General features: G+C 37.3%; 1 protein-coding gene across 3 annotated transcripts in view; it reads left to right on the forward strand.

Annotated features, from left to right (window-relative positions):
• The window catches only part of TMC1 (transmembrane channel like 1), a 141,694-nt gene extending 122,520 nt beyond the window's left edge, over positions 1-19,174 (forward strand). For 2 of the 3 annotated variants that reach the window (XM_072735919.1, XM_072735864.1), the window contains exons 15-19: positions 4,529-4,768; positions 9,847-9,972; positions 13,569-13,647; positions 13,750-13,801; positions 17,552-19,171. In XM_072735919.1, coding sequence (XP_072592020.1) covers positions 4,529-4,768; positions 9,847-9,972; positions 13,569-13,647; positions 13,750-13,801; positions 17,552-17,574 — 520 coding nt within the window. In that variant the 3' untranslated portion in view covers positions 17,575-19,171. Of the gene's footprint in view, positions 1-4,528; positions 4,769-9,846; positions 9,973-13,568; positions 13,648-13,749; positions 13,802-17,551 lie in introns of all 3 variants that reach the window. The other variant, XM_072735987.1, reaches the window with a different exon arrangement.
• Positions 19,175-19,731: the final 557 nt, after the last annotated feature.

Genomic DNA, 19,731 nt, shown 5'->3' on the forward strand with positions numbered 1-19,731 from the left:
TTTAGGATGGTCAAGCTAAAAATATGATCTTTATTTTGTAGCTTGCCTCACAGGCCATTTGCACATCAGAATTATGTCCTTTGATGTACAAAGGATTGTCATATCTTTTATTAAATGAAAGCATTTTCACTGTAAAGTTGTCAGGTTAAGACGAGCTGATACAGTAGAACTGTTTTTGAGTTTAAAAATTGAATTACAGCATGTGATTCATCTGGGGACCAGGTGGTCTTGGAAATCTGTCACTCTTAACTAAGAACACCCAACACACAAGCAGTTGCAATTGAGCTTCTTTATCCTACTCACACATGTTTAATATAATGCTGTGCCACTGACCACACCATTGTCCTATAAACAGGTACCAGTAACTCCATTCAAGTTTTGCACAAAGCTTTCCCTATCACTTAAATCCTTCAACTGTAGCTGGATTGAATTACTAAACCATTGCCATACTGGACCTCTCTGCAAATGTTAAAATGATCTTGCTTCAGTAATATAAAGACCATAGCCAGAGGCCCCATCATCCTGCCTTGGGGGCTGTCCATTTCCTGTGCCTCACTAGGTCAATACATATGAAGGAAAAGCTATAAAAATATTATATTCTTCATTATCAGGTATGTTTAAAAATTCAATTCCTGTCCTCTTGCTTTTTAAATTTTGCAAGTTATGGCTCATGCACCCAGAGAATCATTAAAGAGTGAAGTGTACCTTTCATTCTCCAAGCAGGGAAGAAAGCCAAGGTGGCCCAACATATGTCCACTGGCAGAGAGAGTAAAGGGAGCAGCTTCTGTGAGTTCTGGATCTTTTATTTTCTGGAGGGGATTGTGCTGTCATAGCAGAAAATGGCGGAACATTGCACCCAGAACAATGAAAAGCCATCACCTAATATTAGTTTTAAAACTCCCTGGCTTTTACACAGAGTGTCACAAATCCCTCAGGCCTGGCAGGTGCCATTTGTGCAGACATATGCTGCATGTCTGTTTCTTGTCTTTTCATAGCTAAGTCAACAGATTGGCCTAGAAATTCATTTTCGTTATCAGAAAAGCTGTTGTAATGACTGGACTGATTGGTTTCACTTACCATTTTGCAACTATTTAGTCCACTATTGTTCATGGTGAAATTCTTAAATATCTACACATCTCCCTCCTTCTCCCATGGGCAGAACGATTATCAAAATCTCTCCACTAGCCCTGCATTATCGCTTTCTGTGTATTCATCCTTTAGATACTGGTCAAGTCTTACTTCTTGGTAGTCCGAAAAGGACATTAGAAAGTGATGGTGTCTTTTGAGTGCATTGATAATCACACTTAGGAGAGTTTCAGAAGCAAAGGAACTATTATTCACCTTCAGATCAACCCTTTGTACAGATGGTCTTTTCCAAACCCCCAAGAAGTTAGTGAAGGAGTAGGAATGTATTGTGGTGGGCAGGTATGAGTAACTGATACTTGACTTTGGCCATACAGAAACAGAAGAGTATGGGAAGTTTGCACTCAATTCCATTGGTTACTGACTGGAGACATTAAGTTACTGCTTTAGAGGGTTCTAATTAGTGGAGGTTATTTACACTGTTGCCAGTAAAGCTAAACTTTATAAGTAAAATCCATTTTGTCATGAAATTGGCTGATATGACCATAAACCTTTATATTATACACTTAATTTAAAAATGGATAGCGTAGGTTTTTGTGATCATATTTTACAATGATATACACACATCATCTCTCTATCATAGTAGGGTATAGAGGCAGCAGAGAACACAGTGAGAGAGAAGATGTGTTTGGATGTTGCTCTAATGCTGTCCTTTGTGTAACCTTTCACTAGTGTTGTCACCGTCTGCTACCTCATTTTCTTGGTTGATCAAATGTGAATAATTTACCTGACATGTACCATGTCACTGGAGTAATAAGGAGAGCTCAATAAAAGAAGCTTTCATTTGCTTTGATCTTCTTGGAAGAAAAGCACTTTATAAGGCTAGGATATTATAATGATCTTTAACTGACAGATGATGGAATCAAGTCTGGGTAAGGGACTTAGTAAGCCAAGCTGATTAGTGAGTCACAAGCAAAGACAGAATGAACATTAGGGTTCAGATATCAATGTGTATGGATCTGTTTTTCTAGGTTATAGTTCTTGAGCCATTTGTTCAAAATGCCCATGTGATATTTATTTTGAAAATCTGAAATTTATTTATTACAGATGCACATACATACATGTGTACATATATATGTGTACAGATGAGTGCATGCAGGTATACACACACACATACATATGTGTATATGTACATATACATATATGCAGAAATATATGTGGCTTTAGGCTAGTCTAGGTCTTAAATTGTATGGAATTGTGTCTGAGGACAAACTAGTTTGTGCAGCATTTAAACAGAACCTCCAAATCTTAGTGGCTTCCAAAGGGAAAAGTTTATTTCTTGTGTACTCGACATGCCCAATGTGGGTTGGTAGAGGGCTCTGCTCTTGTAAGTTACCCTTACTGCCGAGTCCTAGACTAGCAAAATAGGGTCCATCTGGGACATTGCTGGTCAGGGAAGGAAAGACAAGAGCCACACAGGGCTTTTAATTTTTCTATTCAGTAGTGAGACACCTCATTTTAATGACTATTTCATTGGCCAAGCCGCCTGACTTTTAGAAGGGAGCAAGTATAATGACTCACTGGCATCTCAACATTACTAATATTGCCATTTGAGAATATAGTGTAGGTGCTATGTAATTCTGGCACCTAGCCTGGGACAATCACTCATTTGCTCTCATTTTTGAGATTCTAGGTTCTCTTTTGCTATCCTGTAGCAAAGATACTCTGTCTTGTTCCAAAGCCTATCTTCTTACTTTTTTTAGTTCATACAATTTCTAGTTTAGAGCAGTTTTGAGTTCACAGAAAAACTGAGTGGAAAGTACAGAGCATTCCCATCCCCTGATCTCCTTGACATGCACAGCCTCCCCTACTAAAGGCATCCCACACCACAGTCTGGTGCATATGTTACAGTTGATAAACCTGCATGGGTATATCATCACCTGAAGTTCATACCATTAAAAAAAATCATTTAACTTCCTTCAGCGTCTCTGGTCCATTCAGTATGCTAAAATATTCAGATCTGTTGTGTGAAATCCTACCAATAGGACAATCCAAATTTTGGCAAGATTCCACTTTTGAATGAAATAGTTTAGTGCTGGTCTGCATAATTTTATTTACAGAAATAGCAGAAATTAATTTCTTCATCTAACTCACCCCCTACCCCCCTGTGTATTATACCAAATTTACATTGGATTAGTTAAAGCAGCTACTCTACATATCCAGGAAATATAAAATGCTCACCCTAACTAGAAGTGCTGAGAGCTCTATTATAGCTGGGACAGTTTAAAAGATAGGATTCTGCTTATACTTCTAAAATAAATGCACATGTATCCTCTTTTTGTTTTTGGACCAACACATTGCTATTAATATGGTTCTATGATACTAATGGATTTTCTCATCAAAGAAAATTGAAATTTATTTTGTTGAAATAACCAACTAAGCTATCAAGTAAAAGCGATCTTACCTAAGTGCTTCCTGTTTAAAAGTGGCATTTAAAAATAGCTTTTAAAAATCAGATGTACAAAGCAGTGGATTTCCAGGACAAGCTGAAGTAAGAAAGTAAACAGATTAGGTTAAATTAAATGAATGTGTTGAATTTTCATCTCAAACACATAAAGTGTCCTATGGACTGTTAACAAAACACTGTCTATTATCGGGCCTAAGTACATCAGCTCACCATCCTAGCTCCATAGCTAATAAAGAATAGCATCAGAAAAAAGATAAGCTTATTTTAATTTTTTCTCTTCCATTAAGCAAAAATTAATTAGCCAATGAGAAAAGTAATTAATCCAGGTTGTGCAGTGTATTTGAGTAGAATGGGTGGTTTTAAGAGGTTCTTATTACTATTTTTAAAAATTTTTAAGAAGACTTTATTTACTTATTCATGAAAAACAGAGAGAGAGAGGCAGAGACATAGGCAGAGGGAGAAGCAAGCTCCATGCAGGGAGCCTGATGTGGGACTTGATCCAGGGATTCCAGGATCACACCCTAATCCAAAGGCAGACACTCAATCGCTGAGCCACCCAGTTGTCCCAAGAAGCCTTTATTAAAAAGAAGTTAAATTTTTAGGTTTATTAATCAGTGATTTGAGTATTAAGGGAAATCCAGTTTATCTGAGAAGTAGAAGGAAGAGAGAAGTAAATACATGTGATACACTGTTTTCTCTGGTGTTTAAGTTTATTAATGAGAGCAGATACAGTTAGTGAGCAGCATAATAACTATGAAAGAATCACATAGCAATTCCTGGATAGTGGGGGAGACGGTAAAATGGGCATAGAAGATGGAAATTGACCAGCTAAGTTTATTTATCAAAAGGTTTGTGTGTTGAAAGTGGCACTACTTTTCTGCCTTTAGCAAATAAACATGGTATAAAATAAACAGGTGCTGTGTGACTTTGTTATGAAGAGAAGACTCGAATTGAGCAGAGCCATGTGTTTCTTTCTAGGATGGGCTCCTTCTTCGCCCCCAGCCTCCCGGGCATCAATATCCTTCGACTCCACACATCCATGTACTTCCAGTGTTGGGCCGTGATGTGTTGCAATGTTCCTGAGGCCCGTGTCTTCAAAGCTTCCAGATCAAATAATTTCTACCTGGGCATGCTACTGCTCATCCTCTTCTTGTCCACCATGCCGGTCCTGTACATGATTGTATCCCTCCCACCATCTTTTGACTGTGGCCCCTTCAGGTTCTTGCTTTTGAAATTCCATCTGGGTGGTTTTCCTCCAGGCATGGAGACAGGAATGGTTGCTTCCATGAGCCTTGCCTCCCTCCCCCAAACAGTGGCATTTTGGTCTGTGGATACTGATTCTTTGGGCATGCAGGCTCATTAGGTAATATGGAGAATCTTAGGCAAGTTCCATCAATTTTCTTATTTGGGAATCATAAAAGGAATCAAAAGTGATTTGAGTGCACCCAGGCTCTACCTGGGTAGAATATGGACAATAAATCTGAGCCATAAGTGAGTAGCAAAGAGCAAGGTTTGATTATGCTATGAGGAGATGTGAAAGTTTTCCTGATGCTAACCACCATATTAAAAAATCAGAAGATATTGCTATGTCATGCCAAGGAGAAAATAATTAATCAACTAAAAGATTATTCCACTACCTAGGAAATGTGGTCATTATTAGATAATTATGAATATCAAGTGAGCCACACAATTTAGAATCCACAATACTATTTACTAGTAAAACAATTGAAGATGCTATTCATCATGGACATTTTCCCAAATAACAAGGACAAATCACTCACATCAGTAATAAAGAGCCAGGATGTCTCTCTGATCTAAGCTGAAATGTACTTCTCTCCAGGTCTCTATGACCAAGTTCCAGCTGTGACACTTAGCAAGAAAACAAAATCCTCAGGATCTGGGGAATTGATATTTCATTCCCTAAATAGGCCTTAGAAATGAATCTACCATGTGTACCTGGCTGACTCAGTTGGTTAAACATCTGACTGTTGATTTTGGCTCAGGTCAATCTTGGGGTTGTGAGATCAAGTCCTGCATTGGGCTCCACGCTGGGTGTGGAGCTTGCTTAATATTCTCTCTTTCTCTTAAAAAAAAAAAATAAATGAATCTACCATAAGTCACCCCAGCCCCATCCCCACCCCAGAATGTCTGCCTATCAAGTCACTGGTCAGCATACATTTGAATTATTTCTCCTTTCCAACAAAAGAAATGTGAACATAAAAAGCCATGTGAATAACAAGCATGAGCCAATAATGGCTACATGCAATTTCCTCGTCATGCCGTCAGACCCAAGTTATGAAATTAAAGTCAAAAGTTTCACTGCCCACAGACTTAAGTATAAAAGAGGCACTTTCACTCTAAAAATAGTCTGCTTTACTGGGGAAAAAAAAAAAGGAAATAAAACGTTAAGCCAGCGATAGGGCAAAAACTACGAGAGTTTGTCATACTCAGGAAGCTGGTGTTGACAAATCCTGATCACTGCCTGACACCCCCACCACCGTGGGCTGAAATAAATAATGCAGACAGTGACATCTGGAGACAAAATATGAAATTGCAGCCTTGAAGGAGAGCTTGGTCTTAATAAATCTCTAATGACTCTCAGGGTACGAGGTTTACCAGATAAGCCATTCAAAGACTTTAGTTGATTGCAAATTACTCACACTACTGAATATCCAAGTTGAGTTTTAGATGTGCTTTTAACTTTCCATTGGAAGTCGATACTTCTCAGAAAAATGTATCAAAGGAAAGGAAACCCCATAATGTCCACGTGGAGCTGGATAGGTACATTCCTATGAAAAATATAATTGAGCTAGACATGTACCACAACCACACAATTTTAGCTTTCTGAGCCTAACTCTTCTGCCTCTCTTTGTATCACATACAGTTACTACGAATTTAATGAAAAAAAAATTAGTCTGTATCTAAGGCATCGTACCTGATTTTGACCAAGAGTGTCCTAATTGGCAAACTTAGGCAAAATTTCTGCATATATATCACTATTTTGCATTAATCAAGAAAATTTACGTATTTTCAGTAGCATGTCAGGAAAAGATTCCTCTCTCTTATTTAAATAGTCTATTTCTCCTGTCAGTTTCCTCATTTGGGAGCAAAAGAATGTATGCTTCATTTATTTGGACTTAAAAGTTTGAAAGGGTTGCTCTGGACTAGGAATGAGGTTAGAATGCATGTATTAATAGGAGCCTTATGGCTTGGCATGAGTTTGGGGTCGTTTGCTCAGTCTGCCTAGTCTGACCCTACATGGTACCTGGGTGGGCAGCAAACATGCAGTTGAGGTAGGTTAATGGATGGCCACACCCCCACAGGGGCACAGTGATGGCTAATCACTCCCAGGTACGGGTGATGTTTTCAGGTAAGGTGGCTACTATACCTTAGAAGATCCACTCTGTAAAGCAATCTGATGACATATCTAGCTTGTTCTGGTTCATAAGACCTGGCTAGGGAGGGTGAATTTTCCAGAAAATTATTCCGATAGGCTATTAAGTGGATTTACCTTAAACAGTTCAACAATTTGAAAACTACTTATTCGGTGTCCAGATGAAGAAAATTCTTCTAATTGCTCCACCACATTTGCTGACACAATGTTTCTCCCTCAACCCCTCACTAATAATACCAAACAATTTATAATTCTCTAGATTCTCACATTCTCTCCTTGTTTGCATCATGGGAATTATATTTTTATGTATTTTCATCTTATTGCAGAGGCATTATGTAGTTTATCCTAGAAACCTTGGAAATTGTGGAAACATTGCTACAGGAAAATAAACACTATTTGAGATGCCTGGGTGGCTCAACAGTTGAGCGTCTGCCTTTGGCTCACGGCATGATCCCAGGGTCCTAGTATCGAGTCCCACATTGGACTCCCCTCAAGCAGCCTGCTTCTCCCTTTGCCTATGTTCTCTGACTCTCTCTCTCTGTGTCTCTCATGAATAAATAAATAAAATCTTTAAAAAAATAAACACTACTCATAACTCCAGAGATCTGAAGTAATACCTCTCAACATTTCGGCGTTTTGTATTCTGGTTTTCTTTTTATGCAGCATTTTAAAATAATCGAGATCATAAATTAAGTGCATATTTGTATTATATCATGACACTTTCATACTTATATTTATTATATCTTGTGACGCTGCTATTATATTAATTTTTTGCTATTACACTTTCTTTGTTTATTTTTTTTTTTTAATACTGTAGCTGGCCTCTAGAGATTGAGGATAGAATATTTTCATTGCTGTAAGTCTAAACACAGTAGAGTGTTGGGCAGTAATTTGAAGTAATGAATGAATAATGACTGCTTATGCAGTAAGCATTAGAGGAGCTATAGGAGCAAACTGGACTCTGATTCTGGTCCTGTAAAGCTCTTGGTCCACTGGCAAGACAGATCTGCTCATAATCTAGGGTTGATGGAGCTCTGCCCAAGGGAGCTTAAGTGCAGTATCATTTCATTTGATTATTTAGTCACAGCAGACTGGAAAGGATTTTTGGGCATATTGACTAAACTATCAGAAAAAAAAAAAGGTTTTCTAGGGATCAGTAGATGCTTCTTTAGTTTGTATAGAAGTAAGAGATCTGGACTCCCAGTAAGACACCAGACCTGGAAAGGGGACAATCCCCAGAGATGCTAATGACTTTGAATTTGGGGCAGACTGAATGCAGAGAAGATGGTTGTGGGTAGGAAGCATTTTGTAAAATTCTATTCCCCCCATTCTGACCACATTCATTAGCTTTGGCCCAAGAAGCTGGGGAAGGGAGAGTGGATTGTCTTACCTTCTCTTGTCTTTGCCTACCTTCTTACTCTAACTCTATCCCCTATGTCTAGAAGGAAAACATGGCCAGTCAGAATGGATGAGGACAAAGAAATCTTAGTGGAATAAATTGATATGATCTTGAATGGCCTGAAAGCTACCTTCTCCTTAATATATCACAGGTCTTGCTGCATGAGTGCAGATTTGTAATTTTTTAAAGATTTTATTTATTTGAGAGAGAGAGAGAGAGAGAAAGAGAGAGAGAGAGCACAAGCAGGGGTTGGTCAGTAGAGAGAGAGAGAGAGAGAGAGAGAGAGAATAGAATCCCCGCGGAACATGAGCCCAATGTGGTGCTCGATCCCAGGACCCTGAGATCATGACCTGAGCCGAAGGCAGATGCTTAACCAACTCAGCCATCCAGGCACCCCAAAGATTTGTAATTTGTGAAGCAAAACTTGCACCTTGGTAGTCCAGCAACTCTTGACCAGATACTTGGAGTTACTCAGTTTTTTGAAAGATATTATAGGTTAGATCAGGAGAAAAAAAATTCCCATGTGGATTATGTTTATTTGGTTAGGTGAGAATGTATACATCAAAAAACAAAAGTGAAACCAGAATATTATGTTAAGTGTTATAACACCCTTTATTCTGATAATACATACAACTTGGTGATAAATAACCTAATCTCTTTTCTGAGAATTACAGCTTTTCATAGTAGAATCAATATGCATATAGTGAAAAAAATGGCTTGACATGATGGGCATGACTTTATAATTCTGACTATTAGGTAATAAGATAAGACAGACTTCCTGCTCTCTTTTTTTCTGGTTTATAAAGGCTGATTCTTACCTTAATGGGTTGAGCACTAACCTATTAAGGATTTTTGCTTTTTAGGCTTATTTTCCCTCTTTTTGCATTTTCTGTTCTTAGCAGCAGGACTGAGCTGGCAGTCATTAGAGCCTGTCCACAAGAAAGGAATGCAGAGGGAGAAAGGACTCATCATTTAGTGTGGTTACCTATTAATAACTCCGATGAAAGGAGTCTGTGGAAAATGAGATAGCAGCTATTGCATGGGGGGGAGATATTGGATTATGTGTGGACTTTATTCCGTTAAGCTATTCCTTATGCTCATTTCCAAGGCTAATTAAACGATTGAGTACACTATTTATTCAGCCCCAAGGGAGTATTCTCCAATATGGACAGCTGGCTGAGGGCAGATTTATAGACTTTTCATAAAATATATTTCAATCAAAATCTTAGAAATACAGCTTTAAAAAAATCTTCTCCTAATGCTGTGGTTAATTTCCTAACTGCTCAACTGTGTGTTTATGTTCAGATATCATTTCTCATATTTTAACATGTTGACAGTAAGAGGTCAAAGTGCCAGAAGTTATAGCTTAAACATTCAGTTCCCAACCTGAAAAAGTACTTAGGTGGTGTTAGAGAAAGATTTCTAGTTTTCTTGCTGTAACCATGGTTTTTACAGATGTTGTAAATAAACTTCTCTTCCCTGCTGCCCCCCCCTTTTTTCCAGTGGCAAAAATAGGATGTTCGAAGTCATTGGAGAAACACTGGAACATGATTTCCCAAGCTGGATGGCCAAGATCTTGAGACAGCTTTCTAATCCTGGACTGGTCATCGCTGTTGTTTTGGTTATGGCGTATGTGCTTCCAGCCTCCTAGAAAGGGCTTTTGTAATAAGGAAAGCCTGGCTCCTTTTAAGTTTAGCTTTTTTGGCTTTCTCACACTCTCTAAGGGTTGTGCTGTAACCTCACCAAATTCAGGGCTGATTACATGGTGGTGAGAGGCTGAAATTCATGAGCCATATTCTGATCCTATTGGATGTAATTCATAGCCATCTGCATCTGTCTTTGCCTGCCTAGGATTATAAGATTTGTTCCCAAGTAACCAAAATAATTATCAGTAAACAGCTCAAGCAAGGGAAACATAAATGCTAAATGCTAAATCTAATTAGCGCATTGAGCTTCCCCCCATCTCCTGGCCCCCACCTTGTTCCATAAAGCAGATGGCTGTGAACACATAGAAATGATGAGCCTCTAAGTTAATATTCTCTCTGGGGGCCTTATCGGCTATATTTTAGGCCTAAAGGTTTAAGGGGGTCTTAAAAATTACCATGTCCCTGTTCTGAAAGGCCATCAATAAGCGTGTGTTCATGATAATAGCATCAGAGGACCAGAAGGATCTTGGAAAGGTCACTTTGTCTATCCCTTCAAAAGTCAGAGGTGATATAAAAAGGGGAACTTGGGAAGGGGCTTTTGTTCCTATGAAATTTTCATTGGCTTCTGACTCTTGACCACCACAGAGATAAAATTACATTCTGAGAAAAAATATATGTGTGCTATGGAAGAGTCAAAAAAAAAAAAAGGGGGGGGGGCTAGCCTGCCCTTTCAACCCCTGAGGCCCTCCTAAATGTAAAGTCTGGAACAGTCACTGTTCTCTCTCAGTCAAGGAGGGCAAATATAAAACTACCCTCAGAAATGCATTAGAAACAAAGGTGATATAAAGGGTTAGATTTGTTTTTAAAAAGGTAAAACTAAGAAATATCCTGGAAAGAAATCCCAGTGATGTGAAGTAACTGAACTGGCATCTGGGCCAGGGTGTTACCATCATCTTTGTGATGATCATGGTAATGTGCCACATCGGAGAGGATGGTATCATGTTCAGTTTTCTTAAGATACTGGCTTAGAGGGACAAAGTGATTTTCCCTAGATAAGAAAGAGTATAGCATAGCAAAAGAGTAGTAGTAGGACTTTGACAATAAATCCAGCCTCTTTACATGTGACACCTTCTTTGAGGGCGAGCTAATAGCCTACAGGGATAATTAAACAGTAAAGCAGATTATTTTAAATATTAGAGAACCTTGATCCTGGGGTGGCATTCAGAATCTGATAGTGGATCTCTGGCTCACATATGTGAGAAAATGACCTGCTGGATGCAGCCTGTTTCACCAGATGGCCCTTGAAGTGATTTTTCTTTTCCAAGTTTTCATGATACACTGGCTTCTTGGGACCATGTTAGGTACTATATGGTTTTTAAAAGTCAAGGCCATTTACTGATATAAATGAGATCTTATATTAAAAATATAAAAACCAACAAAGCTTAATGTCAAATTTTATGACTATGGTCTTAACTTACCGAAAGACAGTTTTATTTTTAAGCAAGGGAGCAACATTGTTCTAATGCCACCGATTAAAGATTTAATAAGCTGCCTTGAGAGTATGGAAGAAGAACTAACATTGCCTGTGTTCCAGGCACTACCCATATATTAATAACTTAATTTCCACAAAAGGTTGGCTTCATTAATCACATTATTGATATTGCATGGAAGTGGTTCATAAGTAAATTCAAACCCATGTCTTTTTCCCCATCTCTTATTCCTTCTAATCATTTGAAGCACCAAACACTGAGTTTGGGGTGAGTGGGAATATACAGAAAGAGTAGAAGCCACTTGTCAGGAATGGTTTACACCCAGCTTTGGCACATTTTTTTTCTTTTTCTTTTTTTTTTAATTTTTTTTTTATTTATTTATGATAGTCACACACACAGAGAGAGAGAGAGAGAGGCAGAGACACAGGGAGAGGGAGAAGCAGGCTCCATGCACTGGGAGCCCGACGTGGGATTCAATCCTGGGTCTCCAGGATCGCCTCTGGGCCAAAGGCAGGCGCCAAACCACTGCGCCACCCAGGGATCCCCACATTTTTTTTCTTAAAGGGCCAAATCATAGACATATTAGGTTGTATGAGTCAAAAGGCAAAACTGAGGACATTATGTAAGTACTTACATAACCATTTAAAAATGTTAAAACCATTCTTAGTTCATGGGCAATGCAAAACAGGCTGGGAGTCAGTTCTACCCTGGAAACTATGGTTTGCCAACCCTTGGTACAGACTGTGTAGAGAAAAACTGGCAGGATATGAGGTCAAATAGATGTCCTGCAAGACTGAGTATAGTTCTGAGGTTCTGATTTAAAACCCAATTTCAGTTTATTGCTGATTTGATTTTTCAAATCCTGAGATCTCATCTTCTAGTTTATGAGGCTCATGCAATTGGCTTGGCTCTTTATTACCTTTAATTAGAGAATGTTACATGTTATAAGCATTTTGAATTTCCCCAATGGATAATACTAAATCAGCTTGGATGGTTTTTGGGTAACTGAGTAGAATTCAGGTTAGTTATCTCTAGCCAGGTTCATTCCTTTGGAGACCTGAGAATTCCAGAAATGCAAGTGACTTGTGAGGTCTTTGAGTTCATCCTCCAAATTCAGGCACATTTCTAAGAACACCCTTATAATACACACACACACACACACACACACACACACACACACACACACATTTATTGAGCACTTACTTCATGCCAAATAGTATTCCAAATGCTTTCATGTATGTAATTTCATTCAAACTCCCATCACTCGGTTAAGAGATAAACAAATCCGGCTAAACCATATCAATAATTGTGTTGCTAGCACCAGATGGCTCATAAAGGATATAATCTGGCATAGTTGGGGAGTAGAGGAAATGTGTTTAGTATCCAGTTATTTGCAACAAAGAGCAATGCCAGTTACCTTTTTTTTTACTGCATTTTGTTTGTTTGTTTTGCTTTAAGTGAAGATGAACATATTTATTTTTACACAAACGTTTGGCTGGAATTTGCTCTTTCTAGAAATGTAAATGTCAACTAAAAGCCAAGAATATTCCTTTATAAAACATTTTGTTTTTGAAGAAGGGGAAATGCAAACAATACATTCTATGGGAAAAAAAATCCATGTTAATGAACTATGACTATGGGGATTAGAGTCTTTGTTGTGAAAGCCAAAGGAGGGAATTTAAAGCAGAAGGTCAATTTTTTATTCTGTACATTCCCTAAGCTTCAGTAGCCTTTCCATTCTCTTGGGTGCTATTCATGTCAACTTGAAATGTTACTTCTAATTATAATTTAAACTGATGTTCATACATTTCCAAGAAGAAGCTACAGTAAGTCAGTGAGGTATGGTAGACAGAATGCTGGGCAGTGGAAGAGGACCTTTTGGTCCCATCTTCCCAGGTCCACTCATGTCCCAAATATACTTCTTTACCTCTGTGTACTTCTATCTTTTATCTATACAATAAAAGACTTAGAGTAGAAAATATCTTAAAGTCCACTGCAGTGCCAACATTCTGTGATTTAGTAAATGTAAATTTAAGAAGAATCTTGAACTGAAAAATACCATAAATCTTACTGTTTTTTTAAAATGTAGCTTGACCATCTATTATCTCAATGCTACTGCAAAGGGCCAGAAGGCAGCAAATTTGGATCTAAAAAAGAAGATGAAACAGGTAGGATATAATTTATTTCATTAATATGTTATCTTTATTAATGTCAAGAAGTAGGAAATACCAAGAAATATCATGTCCTTCTCTCCTTTTTGTATTGTGTAGCAAGCTTTGGAGAACAAGATGCGCAACAAGAAAATGGCAGCTGCCCGAGCAGGTCGGAGAAATGTTTACTATTGCTGTTTTTTTCCCCTACAAATAAAATACTCTTCCTTTTTTCCTCTTTTTTCTCTCCAAATGGGGCATTTGGTTTGATGCAGGGTGGCATTATTGCCCTGAGTGAGTCATTCCACAATTTTACTGTTCACTTTTGAGACCCTCTCAGGCATCAAATCCTGGGGCTTGTTTTTTTTTTGTTTTTGTTTTGCTTTTTTTTTCCAGTGGGGGAAAGGTACAAGAAAGAAAAATTTAGAAATGTAAACTCAGCAGTAGTAGAGGAAAGGTATCTTTGCAAATTGACAGAAGATGAAGATGACATCCAAATAGTCACATACAAATAACAGACACAAGGGGCCCCTTGGTGGCTCAGTCAGTTAGGCATCTGTCTTTGGCTCAGATCATAATCTCAGGTCCTGGGATCGAGCCCACATCAGACTCCCTGTTCATGGGAAGTCTGTTTCTCCCTTCGCCCCCCAACTCATACCTCCTCAAGTACTCTCTTTCTCTCTCTCAAATAAATAAATAAAGTCTTTTCTAAAAAAATAAATAACAGACACAAAGGCACAATCTCTCCTGCTCAATGTTATACATAAACAGACACATTGGGAAGATATCATTAGGCTCTTCTGCACTCACCACTGTTGATTTCCTGGAGTCTTTTCTAATTCATTAAACTCTCTTTTTTGTAACCTCCTTAATTTTAAAAATATTACAATAAGGCACACCCCTATTTGCCCAAATCCCTGATATGCTCTGCGTTCCACATGGAAAAATTATGTCTAACAAGTTTAGGGAAAATTTTTTTTAAACTTTTCCCTCATTCTTAACTTTAAAACTCTTAATATAACTAGGGCTTTCCCCATGTATAAGTAATAAAACTCAACTCAAATTGGTTTAAATAGAAAAAAATAAATTAATTAATTAACCCACACAGATGAATAGGTTAGTTGTACATATGGCTAAAGGCCACATTTTATCTTAAGTTTAGAAGTAGCAGGGCTGAGCCCCATTTCTCTGTGGTTCTTTCAATGCTACTTCTTCCATGTTGGCTGACCTTTATGGCAACAGGAATGGATGCAGCAATTTCCAGTGCTGTGTCTTCGTATTACATTTGTCTTAGATCTTTTTTCCATCACTAAACTAGTTGTTTCTTTAATTGCATTTAAATTTTTCAGCTTTGACAAATAAAATTGTGATACATTTTAAGTATACAATGTACATTTTGATCTGCCTATACATTGTAAAAGAACTCCCACCACTGTGTTCATTAACACATCCATCACCTCACATATTTACCTTTTTCTTTTTGGTGAAAATACTCAAGTTCTACTCTCTTAGCAAATTTCAATTCCATAATATATCAACCATAGTTCATGGTGTTATACATCACAGCCTCAGATCTTATTCATCTTATGACTGAAAATTGGTACCTTTTCATCAACCTCTACTTATTTCCCCCAACCCCAAACTCCTGGTAACCAGCTTTCTACTCTTTATTTTCATGAGTTTGACTTTTTTTTCTTTTTCATAAGATACCACATAAAAGCGATACCATGCAATGTTTATTTTCCTCTGTCTAGCCTATTGCACTTAGCCTAATGCCTTCCAGGTTTATCCACATTGTTGCAATGGTAGGATTTCTTTCTTTTATAAAGACCAAATAATATCTTTATATTATGAATACTAGTATATTATATTATATATCACATTTTATTTATCCATTTCTCTATAGATGGACTCTTAAGTTGTTTTCATCCTCTCATGCTACAATGAATATGGGAATACAAATTAATGATTTCATTTCCTTTGGACATATACCCAGAAGTGGGATTGCTGGATCATATGATACTTCTATTTTTAATTTCTTGAGGAACTTTCATACTGCTTTCCATACTGGCTATATCAGTTTACATTCCCACCAATGGTTCCCTTTTCTCCACATTCTTGCCAGCATAGGTTGTCTCTTGCTTTTTTGATAATAGACATCCTAACAGTGTGAGGTGTTATCTCATTGTGGTTTGATTTGCATTTTCTAGATAGTGATGTTGAGTACATGTACAAATATTGGCCATATGAATGTCCCTGAATAAATGTCTGTTCAGGAACATTGCCCATTTTAAATCAGGTTATTTCGTTGTTATGTTGTTGAGTTGTATGATTTTCTTGTCTATTTTGGATATTAACCCCTTATCAAACATGTGGTTTGCAGATATTGTCTCCCATTCCATAGGTTGTCTGTTTGTTTTGTTGATGATTTCCTTTGCTGTGCATAAGCTTTTTGTTTAATGTTTATTTTTGCTTTTGCTGCCTTTGACAACAAAAATTGTTTTCAAGAACAAGGGCAAGAAGATTTTTCCCTAGGTTTTCTTCTAGGAGTTTTATGATGTAAGGTCTTACATTCAAGTCTTTAATCATTTTGTGTTGACTTTTGTGTATGTTGCAAGATGAAGGTTAAGTTTCATTCTTTTGCATGTGGATATCCAGCTTTTCTACCACTATTTATTGAAGAGAATATCTGTTTTTCATTGTATATCCTCAGTACCTTGTCAAATCTAATGGGCCATACATGTTTGTGTTTAGTTCTTGTTTCTCTATTCTGTTCCATTGATCTTACTCTGTTTTTGATCCCAGCACCATACTGCTTAATTACTATAGCTTTGTAGTATAGTTAGAAATCAGGAAGTGTGGTGTCTCCAGTTTTGTTCTTTTTCAAGATTACTTTGGCTATTTGGGAACTTTTTGTGGTTCCATCGAATATAAGGATTGTTTTCTCTATTTCTTTGAAAATGCCATTGGAATTTTGATGAGGATTACATTGTATCTGTAGATTGCTTTGGGTGGTATGGACATTTTCACAATATTAATTCTTCTAATCCATTAATGTGAACTATCTCTCGAATTTATTGGTGTCTTCTTTAATCATTACATAATGACCTTCTTTGTCTCTTGTTACTGTTTTTGTCTTAAAATGAACTTTATCTGAAATTAGTAGAGCTCCACCTGATTCTGGCTTCCATTTGCATGGAATATCTCTTTCCATCTCTTCACTCTCGTTTGTGTGTGTTCTTAAAGCTGACATGAGCCCTTGTGGGCATCTTATAGTTGGAAGCATGTATGTCACAGATATCTGCACTGCTCTTAAATTTGCTCTAGATTGTGACTATAACTTAACATTATCAAGTTAGTGTTTAGAATGGCGAGCAAAAAGTTTTGACTTTTAAGATGATCTGAATTCTAGTAAAAACTCATTATTACCTTTATTGTTTTAAATGATGTTATAATCTTACTGCATGCTATTTATTTGATGTTTTCCTGTAATTTGTACTTAAAAACATATACAAGTTTTGTGAAGGCAGAAACTATCTTATTCATAGTTGCTTCCACAGAAGTTACTACAGAACTTTATATATAACAGTCATTCAGGAATACCTCCTGAATTTCTACTGGTCAATAAGGAGTTCTTTCATTGGAAAATTTTTAAAAGGATAAATTTTTATATTAATTATGTTAACAGTATTGAATGAAGATTATAAAAAGATCAGAACTTTCACTTTCACTCTCCTGGAAAAAAAGAAATACAGAAATATTTTGACTATAAAAATGCTAAGTATATGGCAACATGGGGCACATTTGGAAGATACAGATTTCAAATCACCTCTTTCAGAATGTTAAGCATAATGAAAACTAAATTGTCACTTTGCTTCCTCATTTCTCTCTCTCTCTATTTCTGTTTCTCTCTCACACACAGCTGCAGCTGCTGGTGGCCAGTAACTACAGACAATGCTGGGGCTCAGAAGTACTCCTCACCTTGCTGCTTAAAAGCACTGATTCATGTAAAAGGCAAGAACACAAGCATTGTGAAGTTGCTGTTCCTCTGCTCTAACCCTCATAGATGGTCAAGGGCATGCTGGTCAATCAAGGCATCATCAGTCCTAGTCCAGCAAGGAAGATCTCCACCTTGTTCCAAATTAAGAGATTTGTCCCCACTGCCACTTTCTTGCCTGACTCATTTCCCTGGCATTTCTTCTAACAATAGAGTTTAAGGGTGGCTGTGATTCAGCAATACAGGTTACTGGTTTACCTTTTGGGTTAATTAAAAGTAGTTTGCTAATGTGGACTTTGGTTTTATATGTTCCTTCTGCCTTAGTTTTCTTTGCCTGGAAACAGATATTTCACCCCTTTTTTTCCTGCAGAGTTCGGAAATATCTTTATAAAGTATTAATTGTAATTATTCATTAATTCACAGTTTGAAACTGACATCTTGTTTTCCTTCTTTTTTATCTATCTCCCCATCCTGGGCCCCCACAACTATACACTCAAGACTTTTTATTTTCTGCTGGATTCAGTATGAAAAGGAATGGCATTTTTAAATGAAAAATCCTAAGGGAAATAGGGGTCTAATTAGCACTGGGTTGAAGGTCTCTCATCTTGAGGTACATAGGTCTTAGACAACCCACCTCTTTGTGAGTTAAAAAAAAAAAAAAGACATTGTACATGGTTACAGTTCCATCCCAGCCTGATCATGACCTCCAGTGATCACATCTCCTGAGTATAGATTCTAATATTCTATAATTTGTCTTTGCTTTTTGTTAAAGTTGGGAAAATACACTTTAATGGAGGGGGTTTAGTTTATAGATGTATTTAAGCATTATTCTTTATTTAAAGTTTGAATTGACTTTGAATAGCAGCAACCAATGCCCTCGGTAAGAATTGTTGTGTGACTTCCATTACATCTGCTAACCCACAGTGTCCTTTTCCAGGGCTAAGCCAATTTGCTTGCTATTCCCTGCAATTGACTTGCTGGTTTTTATTACCATGTTTTTGAGTTTTTCCTTCTTCACTCTTCATCTGGCCATAAAACCATCTCCCTGTTCCTCTGCCAATTTCATTCACTCATCACTGCCATGATACAAATTCAAGATGTACTTCCTTTAGTTTCACTTTCAGATTGGCTTCCATTCCGAATGGTATCACTCCTCCATAGGTTTCCTTGGACCCTAATGTCTTTAATTCGGAGTCTTTTATTTAAATAGATTTTCCCATGATTTTTAACAGTTCTTTATTGCTTCCTGTACACATGGATCATCTGTCCTATCCAGACTGTAAGCTCCCTAACAGCAGGGATCATGTCTTTTAGCTCTTTTATATGCCTAGTATAGTGCTGTGCACAGGTGGGCACCAAGTAAATGCTTGTTAATTAAATTGAATCAATTTAACTTAAAGCAGTTGCACTGTGAAACAAAAATTTCTGTTATCTGCATGAGAAATGTTACTAGGATATCAGAAACGAATTATGTATTGCTGTGCAGGGTTTATCATCTCATTGGTTATAATGCAGATGAGTAAATAAAGTGAATGCTTATTTCTACGTGGATCAGTTTTGTACTGTGTAGTAATAAGATTAGAGAATTGGTTTATATGCGTTGCCAAATTTACAGTGTGGATGACACCCCCTTGTTCTTGATCTGCTTCAAAACAAAGATGATGAGAGATGACAAACCGTCCCCCAAGGACTTCATTTAGGGAAAGACAGTGTACTTTTTTTTCAGTCTAGTTACCTATGTTACCATACACAGTCATTAACAATATTATTGACTATGTTCCCTCTGCTGTGCATTGCATCTCCATGACTTACTTATTTTATGATTGAGTTTGTACCTCTTAGATCAATGTACATTTGGAACAAATGCTCATGGTATAAGAATTCAGATATGATAATTCTAAGTTTCAGTCTTTCTAAAAATTGAAAGATAAGTTGGATTTTTATGGCACCTAAACACCCACCTGATTTAAGTTAAGCATTTTTAGAAAATTTAATCCTTTTAGTCTCCAGAGAGCTGCCCATAATATTTCCACAGGACTATATGAACAAGTATCTGAAAGACTGTCTGAAGAATAGCCTTGTAGTAGGAAGGTTCTGATCACGAT

Source organism: Vulpes vulpes, chromosome 1, assembly GCF_048418805.1.
Source record: "Vulpes vulpes isolate BD-2025 chromosome 1, VulVul3, whole genome shotgun sequence".
In the NCBI taxonomy this organism is placed as follows: Eukaryota; Metazoa; Chordata; class Mammalia; order Carnivora; family Canidae; genus Vulpes; species Vulpes vulpes.